The sequence below is a fragment of the Macrobrachium rosenbergii genome, chromosome 13, assembly GCF_040412425.1.
Source record: "Macrobrachium rosenbergii isolate ZJJX-2024 chromosome 13, ASM4041242v1, whole genome shotgun sequence".
NCBI lineage: Eukaryota > Metazoa > Arthropoda > Malacostraca > Decapoda > Palaemonidae > Macrobrachium > Macrobrachium rosenbergii.
Window position 1 is genome coordinate 6,910,766 of NC_089753.1, and position 16,312 is coordinate 6,927,077.

The 16,312-nt window shown below is 37.8% G+C and overlaps 1 protein-coding gene across 1 annotated transcript in view; it reads left to right on the forward strand.

Annotated features, from left to right (window-relative positions):
• The first annotated feature begins 15,448 nt into the window (after positions 1 to 15,448).
• LOC136844876 (ankyrin repeat domain-containing protein 29-like) overlaps positions 15,449 to 16,312 on the forward strand; it is a 523,757-nt gene continuing 522,893 nt past the window's right edge. Inside the window, 1 exon segment of the mRNA XM_067114147.1 lies at positions 15,449 to 15,560. Within this exon segment, the coding sequence (XP_066970248.1) occupies positions 15,549 to 15,560 (12 nt within the window). The 5' untranslated portion in view covers positions 15,449 to 15,548.

Below are 16,312 nucleotides of genomic sequence, written 5' to 3' on the forward strand. Positions count from 1 at the left end.
TAGAGTCTTCAGTTATCTTTTTTAGTGGTTCTGGATTCACATTAGTACACACACACTCACTCACACACACACTCACACACACACACACACACACACATATATATATATATATATATATATATATATATATATATATATATATATGTATATATATTATATACTGTATGTACAGTATACATATATATATATATATATATATATATATATATATATATATATATATATATATATATTTTATATATTTTATATATTTTGTATGTATACATATATATATATATATATATATATATATATATATATATATATATATATATATATATATATATATATATATATATATATATATATATATATATATATATATATATATATATATATATAATACACATATATGTATATTTACATTTACAGTCTTATATAAAATTATAGAATAATAAACTTTAGATATTAGAAAACTTAATCACACTAACTTATTATTGAAATTATAGATGGTAGGAGATTTCTGAAGTCCGGTAATTTATTTGTAAGTTTTTTCAGCAACCTTGTTAGAAATATATCATCATTCAGCTTATTAGTAAGAAGCTGACAGTTATAAATAAAATATTGAACAACCATGCAAATATTTGCATATCTGGAAAATTGCGATGATATGACTCCCTAGGGCAGTTCTAATGTTTCGAAATTAAAATCTCTTATTTCATCTTAAAAATTATTCAGAAACATTATAAATAATTTTGATATCAGTATCTAAGAAGGATTATGTTTTGCAAGGGTCATTATTAGTAATGAAAGCTTTCAGTACTCTGGGATATATTGAATTAGCATGATTTATCTCTAGTATTCAATGACAGAGGCATGAGCTAGGTCTGAGACACACCATGCGGCTGAAAAGCTCAAAGGAGAATCCTTCTTTTGAGATCTTAAAACAGTGTGACTCAAGGCTTTTTGGATCTAGATCTTCAATACCATTTCAAATCAGACAGCTGGCTGAACTGGAGGATGAAAGCATAAAAACGCAGAAGATCCTACAGGTGAAACATCCTACTATCCCTCCATGGTTTATTCCAGCAGTGAAGAGATAAGGAAGAAAGGTCGTCCGGAAGAAGTCAGAAACAAGTTTTTGGAGCATGATGAGAGGCATATAAATGACAGGAAAATCTATACTGACGGATCAAAATCAGAAGATGGAGTAGGATGTGCAGTGGTGTGTGATGGGGAGTCACATATAAAAAAGTTACCAGACTCCTCATCCATATTCACCGCTGAAGCAACAGTCATATTTGATGCTTTAAATCTTGCACCTGTTAAGTAATTTAGATCCACAGTAATATATAGTGACTCAGGAGTGTTTTAGAAGCCCTAAAGAAGTTTAACCCTACCCATCCCTTAATTCAAAAGGCTCAGGAATGGCTTTTTTATCTTTCTGTTCACCACAAATCAGTTCCTGTTTTGTTGGATTCCTTGTTGGTCTAGAAGGGAACGAACCGGCTGAGAGAAAGCAAAGGATGCTGCAAGATGAAATTTCCCAGTTGGATTTCGTCCAGTTATCAGAGATACATTTGTACAAAAATGGCAGCAGAGGTGGACTTCCTTCATTTTATCCACAAATTGAGTACAGAAATATTAGGAAAATATTGATTTTTGGAGCATAACTGAAGAATCGAGATCATCTAACACGGCTTAGGATGTCCATACCCGCTTCATTTTATTTTTAGAGGAGCCAGTGCCCAACTGTGGTGGCAGGAGATCCGTTGAGCACATGCTGGTGCGCTTTCTCCTAGATTTAATCTTTATAGGCAAAGTACTTATTAGCGGGGAAGACTGTTTTAGAAATTTTGATTGATGATGTTGAGGTAGATAACCTTATGGGTTATCTGAGAGAATTTGATCTTTTTTATGAGATATAATTTAGTTTATTTATTAAAGATTTGTCATATTTATTTTATATATTAAGTATATATTTGAAATATAAAATTCTTATATATATTTATTTTTTATGGTATTTATCTAATATCATTCTTCATTTTTTACATTCATATTTTAACACTGAATTTTACTAGTACAGTATGCATATCATTCACCTTTTCATTATCAGTCACATCATTAATTTATACATTTCATCTTCATCGCTGCGCTGAATAATCCCGATGGGTTCCGGCGCTTGGTCTTCAAGACCTAAATTTCATAATCAATCAGTCTATACATTTACATACTTTTATCTCCAAGTCTGCCTTCTAAGGGGTTAATTTGTAAGAATTTAGAATCATAGCAATGTAAATATGAACTTACAAAGTTCAAGCCATAATTCACACTCTTAGGGATACCTGTTTTTTGTGTTTGAATTCTATTATCAAATTTAATACTGTAACATAGTTATTGTTAATATAGAACTTTAGTATTTTAACAAAGGCAATTTTATGAATGGTAACTTTGTCATTTTTCTAATATATTTATAAATTTTAGTCATTACATTTTTTAGTATACATGGCAACAATGCATTTAATAAGATCATCATTAGGTAACGCAGTATACAGGGTACTAAAATCCAAATAAGAAAGCATAGAATTACCAGGACCTTTGGGATTATTGTTACGCGACTGAATGAATTCTAATATTTTGCCATTATTTTTAATGACCCAATTATTGTTTCCTGTGTTATCAGTTATATAAAGTCTATCCAAAATTAAATTAAGCATAATATTAATATCTTTATAATTACAATTTACGGAGCTCATTATATATATTATATCCTATTATACGAGGTCAGATAGGGTCATAACCTTCTTCCACATCTGTTATAAGATCAATGTCATAATAAACTTATATCTCAAAGATACCGAGGTAGCAATGGCCAGCCTGCGCACTGTATAAGGCATTCTCATACTCTCTCTCTCTCTCTCTCTCTCTCTCTCTATCCTCTCTTCTCTAACTGAACTGAACCAAGGAAGAACAGCAAAACACGTCAGCAAAAATATAGTTTATTCAGTAGTCTAACATGGTAAATGGATTGGAATCAAAATAGGAATGAAATGGGAATATCTGCTTCCCAGAATTGTTAACCCAGTTAACCAATTAAGTAATATAACATAGTGCTATCAACGTCCACCAGTTGAGTCTTTGCAACAAAAGAGTCAAAATAAGTCAAACAGAACCGTAGCTATGATAAGCCACATTCCCCTCCATTTATATTGGCCTCTATTCAATACATCTGAGGAAACAACGGGAAAAACACAACTTTGAAAGACAGGCACAGAGAAAAATAAATGTGGGATGTTTTTCCACGTTATCAACCCCAAAAGAAATGCTCAAAATTAAACATGGCAAAATCGAAGAGAGAGAGAGAGCAGATAAAAATAAATGGGGAAAAAGATATTCAGCATGGTAACCAGTGGAAAGATTCAGTACATGTTAAACAAAGATATTCAAACCCATTCAGGTTTTTTGAAAATAAAGTTTCAGCTCACCTCACAGGCAGTCACAGTCTTCCGGGGAAGCGGATCTGAGCACAATGGGATATAATTCTGAAATGTCTAACCTGTGCTCAAATTAAATTATTCACACTTTCTATGACACGCCCATGAAAGCGAACGAACGAACGCTCTAACCGGAACTTGATGACTTCCGGTGGCATAGCCAACGGATCACCCAGGGCACGATGCCCCCTTGCCTCCATGAGAAGCCAGACTGACACCAGGTCTTTGTCAGCACTGACTCACTGAATACATAGGCACTGTTTCCATTTACATTTGCCCAGAATATCTCCCAAGAAAAAATGCTTAGCAAAAAAACGAAATATAACATCATCCTAAATGTTTTTCATACATCTAATTTTAGTAGGACTCATAAAAATGTAGGTGAGGTACACATGAAAGGTAAATCATATGAATGTACTGCATTATATCTCTTAAGCATGCCTATAAATGATTTATTAACATTTCTAGATCAGTATTATATCTCTCAAAGTAGTTACTAGATTTTATTGCTGAGATTAAAACTGAGGCAAACATTTTTCACATACAACTCCAAAATTACTGTTAGCTTTATCTGTGGGTAATGTCACACATTTCTGCTGAATATCTTTCATTTTTTAATTCAAATTGATGTACACAGAAAGTTATTAGTTTCATCCTCAATGCTTTTTTATCAGTTTCATTGTCTGTTTTATAGATTGCCCAATGTTTTTATCAAATCTAAATTGAGTGTATATACACATCATATCTATCTATCTGTCTATCTATCTATCTATCTATCTATCTATCTATATATATCTATCTATCTATATATATTATTGCTTATATATCTATCTATCTATATATATATGGATAGATAGTTTAGATATATTTTATTGTCTTATATTATGATAATCAATTTAATTTTTATTTAATTTTAGTTGGGTCTATATATTTAGATATATAAGTTTATATACACTGATGAGACTATCATATATATAATCTCTAAATTGTCTGTTGTTACTTACTGATGAAAATCATCTTTACTATACTACTATCAAAATGTGTATATATATATATATATATATATATATATATATATATATATATATATATATATATATATATATATATATATATATTAAATAAGTATATATAAAATGCCATTATATAATAATATATAGATATTTAGGTATATATATATATATATATATATATATATATATATATATATATATATATATGTATATGTGTATGTGTGTGTGTATTATATATATAGACATATATTTAAATATATATCTATTGAAGTAAATGGCATTGTTTGCAACTATCTTTTTATCAACACTATGAAATCAATCTATACTTCCTTCTGTCCTCAGGCAAGCTTCTCAGGAATAACGAAAAATTATTCGAGATTCTTTCCGTTTACTTTTTCTGTTTGACGGACTGTTTCCTCGCTCATTGGTGGTCTTCAGGACTAAATTACAGATAACATTCAGGGTTTTCTTACTGCATGCAGACTTTTGAATTTTAAACATGACGTCATTGGCTGCTGAATTTCTATTGGTTGGACGGGTCTCATTCTCTTGCTGGTGGTCTGGGCGACAGCGTGGGCATTCCTGTTGCTCTGTAGGGCGCGTCCTATGCAGCAACTTGCTGTAAATGGCGTGGACAAGGGCGTGATTCCCGTCTCTGACCGATAGTCTTGATTTTCTTCGTTGTCGGTATTCGTGTCCAGTGGTGTTCTGTCGCTTGTGTCTCCCTTCAGATTCTCACGGATGTCCTTTGATTTCCTTGAAGAAGGGAGGATGAAATTCATGTTACTCTGTATGTTTAATGGAGGGCGTTGTCGATTTATATTCACAGCTCCTGTTATTTGTAATCTGTAGACCTGGGCTTCTTTTTCTCGACCTCTGTGCTTTCTAATAATTCTTCTAGTGTCGGTTTACGGTCGTAGTCTGTGTAGTGTTGAAATATTGCCCTTTGCTTGTGGTGTGCTTGCAGTCGCCTGCATAAAGTGGTAGTGGTGCGACCTAAGTGGTAATTGCTGAAGGCTTGACATGTCCCTTCTGTTCATTTATATTTGTATACTATGTTGGTCGATTCCCACATCTCTCATCATAGTGCAGCAGATTGCTGTAAAATCGTTCAGATAGTGAAACAAGCATGAAATTTGGCACAAACATTCCTAAGACTACGCCTCTCTTAGAAAAGGGCGCTGGCCACCTGAAAATCCAAGATGGCGGCTATTTTTCAAAATGGCCGCCATCTATGTTGAGATTCACTGGTTTGGGAGCATCTATTGATGGAATATGCCAGTTTTTTTTTTTTAAACCTGACTTTTAGGTTATAAAAATGTTCCATACCACACATTTTATTGAAAACCCTTACTAAATGAATTGTAACTAAGATGGCGTACAAAATGGTTGCCATAAAAGTTTTTTTTCTATCCACAGCGCTTAGCAGACATAGAGACCAACTGTTTTTATTTAATGGTATATTCATGTGATCAGACAGTTTAACTAATATGCTATTTTCAACTGAAATAGTAATGGCATGGTCACATACAACATTGTGTCTAAGACTGTAACCATAAAAAGAAAAGAAGAGAAATACGGACTAAACGCAACCAATCTATGTATAGGTCTCTCAACCTACACCTTTGAAAAAATTCGAGGATAAGAAGGTAGGCATAGCATGACACGCTGGATGCTCAAGCTAGATTATCTACTGAAGAGAGGGCAATATTTATCTAGACTTCACATTTGCAAGTGCACAGAGCTGTGCAGGGAAGACCCAGCTTGTAGCACTTGCACCTTTCCCGACAGCCTGCTTTGCATCCACATTTGGTAAGCTGTTGGCAACTCTTGGCTAAGGGCGAGTTGGTTGTCCAGAGGACTTGCCATGCTTCACCAGACTTTTGCCATCCCCACTCAGCAGGGTTCTCTGGCTGTGGCTGACACTGGGTGGCCTGCCCCACACACAACCAGCCTGGTACGCAGCACGCTTGGTGTGTTGGAGGAGCTCCTGGTTGGTGGAATGGCCTCATATGCCCTTTGTTTTCTGGCAAACATATCAAGTCTAGCCTCATCCACAGTGCCAGCAGTGCTGGATCTTTCATACATAAGTATGACAAACCTCTCCAGGACCTTTCAGGTCACTCTCTTCCACTCTGAGAGGGTAGTGACTCAGTTTGGAGAACACAGTGGAGGCCTCTGGAAAGATGTTCCATGTCTGCCAGGCGGTCTTCTTGCCCTTGCTCCAGAAGGCTGACACTGTATCACAGCCTGTGAACGCATGGAAGAAGAGCATGCCATTCACCTTCTCCTGGCCCAGAGAGTTGCACAGGTCATGCACAGCAATCCAGCGCAGGCTCTGGCCTTGGCCAAATGCCACCCATAGCTTCTCTAGCCCTAGATTGTGGAGAGTGGAGAAAGCACTGACTGCAACGACAAGAACATCTGTGTCATTTGCTTTAACCGTGATGGTCTTGGCTCCATGTTCTGTGGCATATTTGGCATGGAGAAAGATGCGGGTGTCAGCTTCCTCATGAGAGCACTTTTCCAGTCCCTGAAGACTAGCCTCATGAGTGCTGAGGACAGCAGACCCTTTCGTGGCAATGACAACATTTGTGGCAGAGACATCTGGGCAACTTTGTCTGCCAGAACTGGAACAACTCTGTCTTGTTGGCATCGTGTCTTAGGAAATTGCGCCAGTTGGATGGAATTGTGTTCTTGTCTGTCACCTTGCGCCTTCCTACTTGGACCACGTTGGAGCCTGGTCTCAGCTTTGAGGCTGGATGTATTGTGTATACATCAAATACAAGATGTGATGATGTGTACTTGCTGCTATAGGATTGTATCACAGGCAAGAAGTCGCAAAGTGCATAGCCCTCAAAGGTCTTTCCTTTCTTTGGTGGCAGCGCATGGACCAAAGCTGATCCATCTACAATGAGGACATCAGTCTTTGGTTCTTTGTCTCTAGTGTAACATGACTCTCCAGGACCGAGGTCAGCTGAGACTTCTGACATGTGTACAGCCTACCACCCTCACTAAGGGAAGCTGGGAATGTTTGATTCTCAGTGCTGAAGAATTCCTGCAGATCACATTCACGGCTCTGACAGGATATAAATAGCTTTGAGAAAAGCTGGCAATCCTCCTTCAGAAGTTTCTGCTTGACTGTTCTACAGGAGCAGCTTCTGCCTGAAGAAGTCAGTTCTGTTCTTCTTTATCGGCTCATAGAAGGAGACTGCATTGTTTGCCAAAGAGTCTGAAAACTTCTGAAATTTAGTGCGGCCTCTGTCAAGGTGTGTCTGTAGAAGTTCTGCTGAGCTGGGGTGGGCAATGTCTTTGTTGTCAATGGAATACAGATCCTGGCTCTCTTCCTGAAAAGGACTTCCCAAGTGTTGCAAAGCCAATGACAGCTTGCTGACTCTCTCCAAGAATGTCTTCTGCATGAGGTGTTTGTTCATGGTGTGTTGTCTGCTCATTAGACTCCTTACTTTGAACCTCTGTTTCGTATGCAGACACCAAGCGGATGATCTCTGGGCCAGCCACCATCCATCTTCTGAGTGCTGACGGATCTTCAGTCAGCCCAATGGCTCCGCCATCAGCCTTTATAAAGGCATTGATCTGCTCATGAGCTTGGTCAAGAGCCATTGCTGAGAACTGGCGACTGGTCTTGTGCACAGACAAATTGCCAGCCTTGAACTCCTTGTGCAACTCTGCAAACTCTCTAGGGTAAGCATGTCCCTGAGGTGAATAGGCAGCCAACGAGCATAGTTTGTATTATTGTTGGTCATTGATTGTCGCTTTGCACGGTCCAGTTTAGTGTTGTTAAACAACAAGCAACAGTTCACATGGTATTTTGCTGCATTTTTTCCTGAGAGTGGCCTCTAATGCCATCACCTTCATCCAGCCTTGCTGGATCCATTATCAGTGGCATTTCATTAATTTCACTGAACATGGGAATGTTCCTGCCAGCATTGTGTACCCATCATGGTCTAGGACATGATGACTTGGAGGTGATGTCATGCTCACCTCTTTGTCCTTCTGACAAAGACAACACAAACTCCAGTTTGTTTTTCTACTGCTCAATATTGATTGGATCACATTCTGCCATGATTTCACTTTTTGATTAAGGCCGAGGGTTATCCTTTACCACCTTAAACAAAGCACACATTCCTGTATGGGATTCAACTAGGTTCGGTCTCCTACACCTAGCCCGATCATTCATCCAGTGCCATTTAAGTCCCATCTGTACACCATCCGGGTAAGTACATGAACCATCATGTACAGCCCCCATACCCTTGGCTCGGCTCTCCCAGCTGGCACATCCTGTCTATTCAGGTGCGGCTATCTAACTATAGCTGGTCTGGGGCTGTTAGAAAGCATTTGGGACACTAAACTAAAACTATACTACAAACTACTAGTCTAAGACTACAGGATTAGTAAAGCTGGATTAGCTGGCACTGAACCCCATGCTGAGTTACACAGCAGTGATGTCACCAGTGTGCCCTGGTTGTGTGCAGACATACTCTTTTACATTTATTAATTTTCCTTCAAATTGATGAGTTATTCGAAAGAGATGGCCTCATTAGATCTAAAACCACAGAAACCAAGATCCATGCTTAAAACGATAATTGTTGAACGGGCATTATTTCTCATTATAATTATTGTTTCTACTTTTCTTGGCAGCCATATAGCCCCATATTTAAAGGTAAACTGTACTGGGAAGCTACAGAAACATAATATTCACAAGAAATAGTATGGAAGAGCTTTTACCATATTGCTAGAAGCAAATACATGCCATTCTAGTGAAAAAATTAGCCAAAATTGTCGATACTGGCTGCCATCTTGGAATTTGGCCGCCATATTAAATTTTGTGCGTGGCCAGCGCCCTTTTCTGATAGAGGGAACTTTAAAGAGCACTTGTGCAAAATTTCATGCTTGTTTCACTATCTGAACGATTCTTATGAAATATGCAATTATCTGCTGCACTATCAGGATTTGTAGGTGTCGTACTCCATGGCCTTGACCCCATCCTTTATCATTACCAGCGGTACCACACCTACGAATCCTGACGAGAATATTTCCTTATGTGTCTACAGCCGCCCGCACCTAGTCAGCACCCTTGTAATGCAAAATAGCACGGACCCCGTACGTAGAGAGATGTGGGAGTCGACCAATGTAGTATACAAAATTGAATGTGGCGGAGGGGCATATCAAGCCCTCAGCAATTTCTACACAGGTCGCACCACTACCACTCTACACAGGCAATTGCAAGCTCACCGCAACCATGGGGCAATATTTCGAAACTATGTAGACGACAACGACCATAAACCGATACTAGAATGATTAATTATTAGAAAGCACAGAGATCGTGCATAGAGAAGCCCAGTTCCATAAATTGCAAGTAGCAGAAGCTGTGAGTATAAATCAACATCGGCCTGTGTTAAACATACAGTTGAACACAGACTTCATCCTCCCTTCCCCAAGGGAACCACAGGACATCCGTGAGAATCCGAAGGGAGACAAACGACAGAACACCCCCGGACACGACTACCGACAACGAAGCAGATCAAGACTATCGGCCAGAGATGGGATTCACGCCCTTTGCCCTTTGCCGCCCAGACCACCAACGAGAGAATGAGACCCGCCCACCAATAGAAATTTAACACCCCAATGACGTCATGTTTAAGACTCAAAAGACCACATGCAATAATAAAAACCTTGAATATCAGTTTGTAATTTAGTCCTAAAGACGTCGACAATGAGAGAGGGAATCGTCCATCGACTAGGAAAATTAAATGAAAAGAATCTTGAGTAATTTTTCCTTATTCCTGAGAGGCTTGCCTGAAGTGAAAAAGAAGTAAAGACCAATTCAAAGTTGATTAAAAGATATTATATGTGAACGATGTCATTAACTTCGAAAGAAATTGCATAAGAGAGAAAAATACCCAAATAGCAAAATATACATATATTATATATGTATATTAATTATATATTATATATATATATAATTAATACCGTATATATATAATATATATACATATATATATTATATATATTTAATTATATACATTTATATAATAAAACAGAGAGAATGATATGGAAAGAACAGTTTGTGTTGAGCCAAGGAAGAGGGTATGTTGATCAAGCATGTGTTTGTTACAAAACAGCCAGGTGACAAGTTGCAAAATAAAGGGAAACAACTACATGTGGTGACCGTGGACCAGGAAGAAGCCCCTGACAGGATCGATGTAGACCATGGGACGGTGTTGCGGATGTATGGGAGAGGAAATAAATAGCTCAGAGCAATCAATCTACAATACTAACATCCGAGTGGATCTTTTCTTGTTTGTCCTCCCCCAGGTGACGATAGGGGAGACATGACACAGCCACCCACCCCCTGCGAACCGGTTTGTCCATCCCAGGCGTGTGTGGGGTAGGTAGGGTAACGAGAGGGTAGGGGAGACATCCATCCTCCTCCTCCAAACCTGTTTGTCCGCCACGGGTGGGGTCAGGTTAGGTAGGGGATCGGGAGGGTAGGGGAGACAGAGCGCCAACAAGCTCGTTAAACGTATAATTAAATATCTTTGCGGATGGAGTAATATGAGAAGTCAGTGAAAAGACATTACGAGTAGGCGCAACTTATGGGACAAGGAAGGATACTTAAGGGGTTGAAATGGTTGATGTTTGCAGATTATACAGACTATATATATGGGAAGATCGAAGAGATACTGAAGACACTAGTGTATGTTTGCAGGAGAAGTTGAGTGTAAATCTGAGCAAGGTTAAGGTTTGGGGGACAAATGGAAACTAGGAAGATGGAGCAGTGGATGGTAATATGGATGGTGGAAGGATGGATGCACTTAATTTGTACACGTGTTTTGGACCATATGACGGATGGTGTTAAGGAGAGAAGAGGTGTGATAAAGAATACGAGAAGCAAGAAAATGCTGAAGGTTGGGAAGAGAATCTGAATGTCTGTGGAAGACAAGGTAGGAATCTATGAAGGTTGAAGTTGTTGAGGTGAACCGTTTCCACAGTAAATGTGGTGTAATAAGAATTGAAGGAGTGGAAAACTTGGTGATACCCAGAAGCGGTAAAAAGGTTATTGTAGGTGAAAAGATGGATGTATAGAGGTGGTATGATAACGCGGGAAGAGCGGAGGATGGTAGGTTGATGGAAAAAGTACAGGTCAGAGATGTTAGGCAGATAGTAGAAAGGCACAGAAAGGGTTGAGTAGACAGTCTGAGTGAAGTAGTGAAGGACAGAGCCATAATATCCGTGCACTAGATAGTGCCTGCAAGACAGACGTGAGTGGCATAGTGTTTAAGGTGTCTAACATGTTGCTTTAATTTACCGATCAAACACTTTGATGGTAAATTAAAGGAATTTACCCCATCAATGAAATTTACTCTGTAAATGGAAAATGACGGAGCCCACCTGATTTAGATTGCCTAATATACAGAAGTAGTAAGGGGTTTAGATAATGTGCACAAAAAACCTACCTATGCACAATTTCATTCCTGCCAAGGCACTAGAATAGAGAAATCAGTTTTTAAAAGCGTACCGGATGTAGCACTGAGTACATTGATGATGACATAAATATTATGATCAGGAATTCAGACACGAAATTAAAATTTCCTGATTTTGTATTAGACAACGAAGTAAGAGCGACAGAAAGAACTTTTTATAATAATAGGGACACTTACATCACAAAAACCCTGTTTGTGCTGCCATACAGTAATAATTTCGAAGATGATGCCCATCTCCTTAAGAACTTTGAAGTTACTGTAGCGCTTAACACAGTACTACAATAACACAAGCACTTCAAAAGACCTCTCCCATCAATAGCAAAGGATGTGTGCACTATATCCCAGGTAAGTCGCGTAACAACTTTCCAAGTGGTCACACTGGAAAATTAGGAAAGAGAATCAAACAGCGCAAAGATTTATAAGAAATGCACAATAGAACTATGCAATTTTCCTTTAATGTTACTGAAAAACAATTGTCATCAATAAGACAGGGGTTAAAAAGATAGTTTATTCTAATAATAGGCTATACTGGAAAGAAACAGTATAGAATCCAGTTTCATAAAGGAAGGCTTTTTGTAAGAATATGAATATCATCCAAGTAATGTATAAATTATACCTATTTATTTCAAGGGAAATATGTAAAATGTATAGATTTTAGGGAAGGCAGTTTATCCGAGCACAGAGCAATGGCGTGAGCTCGTCGGCTGGTCTGCTGGTATAGTGGTTAGTGTCGTGGAATACCACTCAGATGTCTCGGGTTCACGTCTCCCCAAGGGCGATGAAAAATCACTGGCTCTGTATCATAATCAGTTACTGCTGCAGTGTGGAGTCTGCGGTGGGAGGCTGAAACCAACATTCTTTGGAAGCTTCAGTGTCAATGGCCCATGTGTTCTTGTTCCATGTGAATAGGTTTCATCTACTCGACTAGCACTCTGCTAGGCCCGAGTTCGAGTCTCCGGCCAGCCAATGAAGAATTAGAGGAATTTATTTCTGGTGATAGAAATTCATTTCTCGGTATAATGTGGTTCGGACTCCACAATAATCTGTAGGTCCCGTTGATAGGTAACCAGTTGTTTCTTAGCCACGTAAAATAAGTCTAATCCTTCGGGCCAGCCCTAGGAGAGCTGTTAATCAGCTCAGTGGTCTGGTTAAACTAAGGTATACTTAACTTTTTACTGAAATAATAATAATAATATTTTTTACTGAAATAATAATAATAATAATAATAATAATAATAATAATAATAATAATAATAATAATAATAATAATAATAATAATAATAGATAAACAAGATTTTCAAAGAGGGTAGTGACCTCAAACGCTAGCAAGTTTACCGCTCCTGCCTCTCTTTCCCACTTATCAGGTGTGAATATTTTTTACCCAGCGGTCTGTATGTCCGTTTGTAATACTACTTGAGTATATATATTGTAAATTTCTACCACTGTGTCCTAGTCCTCTGGAAATGTCTTAGACTAAAGATGAGACAGGTCAAGATTTATACCCGGAGTTTCATTTTCCCTGTGCTACTGCGAATGAACACATTCTGGGGATGCTCATGTAAGCGACATACTTTTCTGAGGCAGATGCCATAAACCAATTAAAATTTTCAGGCTGTTAAGCACTTAAAAATCCCTTAATTTCATAAAATAAGAGGCGAGAGTTTTTAATGTGCTTTCAGTTACTGCAATATTATTGTTTCACTAAGCTCAATAAAGGTATGGTGCGTACATGAGCACGCGTCAAAGGTTAGCTACGCTACATTATTCTATGGAGCGCTTTTAGGAGGTATCACCTACAATGTGTCTCGTCTGGTGTACTGCTGCAACAATTCTGTCCTCTAGATTTTGATTTGTCCCCTTTAGTGTCTTCCCACATACCTGTTCAACTTCTTTAAATTTCTGTTGGTCCTTTTTCACTCTATTTGATAACTAGAAAACGATACGGTTGTCTCGATCAGTTTTATGATAATAATAGTATCTTTTGCTGTGAGTAACACAGATGAGCTATGAGTGGTGAATTCTTCATTTAATTATCACAAAATCTAAGAAAATGCAGAGCTGTAAAACACACACACACACACACACACACACACACACACACATATATATATATATATATATATATATATATATATATATATATATATATATATATATATATATATATATATATATATATATCTTCTTCTTTCTTTTTTTAATATATATATATATATATATATATATATATATATATATATATATATATATATATATATATATATATATATATATATATGTATATATCACACTCACATGCATACTTCTGAACACAAATTGATTTTCTAGACTTAAGATGTAATTAGTCGTCATCCTGATACGCTTCTGTGATTGACAAAGATGAAACGAGCTCTTCATCGGATTTTACCCTTAGGCTACGGGGTAATCTTGAGCCCCTTTCACAGTCATGCTTGTTTTGCTAAACATATAGGCAAGTTATCAGCAATAATAATTTATCATTATTGCTGATAATTTGGGTACATGCTTATCAAACACATTCGTTATATTGCTGGTCGTCCTACCAGCGAAGTTCGCATCACTGGGTTTGGGCAGTGCTTGGAAAGGCGATCCCTTAGAGATATGCCAGACGCACTCCGCACATGAACTCCCCGAATATCGTTGGGCTAGCAATCTCAGTCCGAAAAATACCTGTTGAAAATCGGAAGGGCACCATTTTTTCTTTTTTTTTTTGACCCAGTCTCTTCACGCGAAAAAATCTTTTCAAAGAAAAGGTTTGGAAGGAATTGTTTGGCATTGTTTCTACCGTTTTCTACGAAATGCGGACTACCGGCATGAATCTGGTGGCCTAAATCCACAAGTGTTATTTACTTTTCCACCTGTGCAAACAGTGTCAAATATCACGGAACACGAAACTGATTGTTGAAGAAAATCAGGCAGCCCAGCGACGATACTCCTCGGTGAATATTCGATAATTCTTGAAAGATGATTATTTTCCATTTTTCTTCCTCTTTTGGCTAACATATGTTTGCTGCTATGATTAAATACAGAATGTAGTTGAGAAACGAAAATAATTGCAGAGGATGGAACTGAGATTTGAGAGACACGGATAATGAAGGCAAATGACTGCAAAGACTAATTTACAGAACAATAATGCAAGAATGTCATTGGTAGGAAAGTAGAATAATGCTTAACACTATCAAATGGCAATGACTGATGCAAGGAAGCTGCTACATATTCAAGAAGAGATTTATAAGCCACGAGCGCAGATGTTACCAAACGCCTCATTGCATCTGTATGCCAAACGAACACGTGTGACAATGCCAGTAAGGAGAGCCGTGATTGGCTGAGAGAACAGCAAAGTGGTTGCAGACAGAGAGGGGAAGTTTCGCGGTGCAACCACCAGGTGTCAGCAGCGTCAATATTCTGAGGGTGTCGTCTGCTGTTCCCCGTCAGTTGATTGTAAACACTGGCGATGGCGAGTAGTGTAAGTGGGAGGGAGTGTGGGGTGGTGTCACTACTATACTGGATTACGGATTAATACACGGTTAAAACCACGCCATGTCACTTAGGGTAAGTAAGATTTCCTGTGTACAAGTTGCAGTCAGCCACAGGGTCATCGATTAGATCACAGTAAGGCGTACGGTGTGTTCTTCTGAATGTCATAGAGCAGGACAAGCTGTCATATTCGCCTGCATGGGGTAGTAGCTTCATGGGCAATTGCATTCCCCAAGAAGAAAACCTCAGGTCGGACAACGTATAAGTCATTGGCCCATTCATGTCTCAAGTGACCTATATCCTCTCGACTTAACATTTCGTTTAGTCAATAATTCCCTCTCGCATTGCTTCTGTCATTGGCTGAATGTGTGGCGTTTCACAGTATAAAGGCAACACCCCATGCAGTGTCAGATATTATTTTCCGTTAAGCAATTATGTTTTGTACTCAGTAATTACTTTTTTGTCTGTTTTAATTAAGTATTTTGGTACTGGAATTATAGCTCTTTTTTTGTTTTTGTTTTTTACAAAACTGTCGCGCACGCACAAAACTGCAGACATATTTGTAAAAGGTTATGTTTTTATCCTTGTAAACTTTATTTGGACCGTTTTCTTAACTTGCTATCGTGTATAAAGGTTTTCAGTAATTCAGTGCAAAGTTATACTGTGTTATAGTTAGGAAAATCAAATGAATTTATAATCAGTATTGCGGCTTCAGCAGCGGTTAGAACTCACCCGATATATATAGGCCTAGACCGCTATGCTTTCAATTGTAGGTAAACACGAACCAATTTATGTTGATTTTTTTTTTATAAATAACTGAAAGTTTA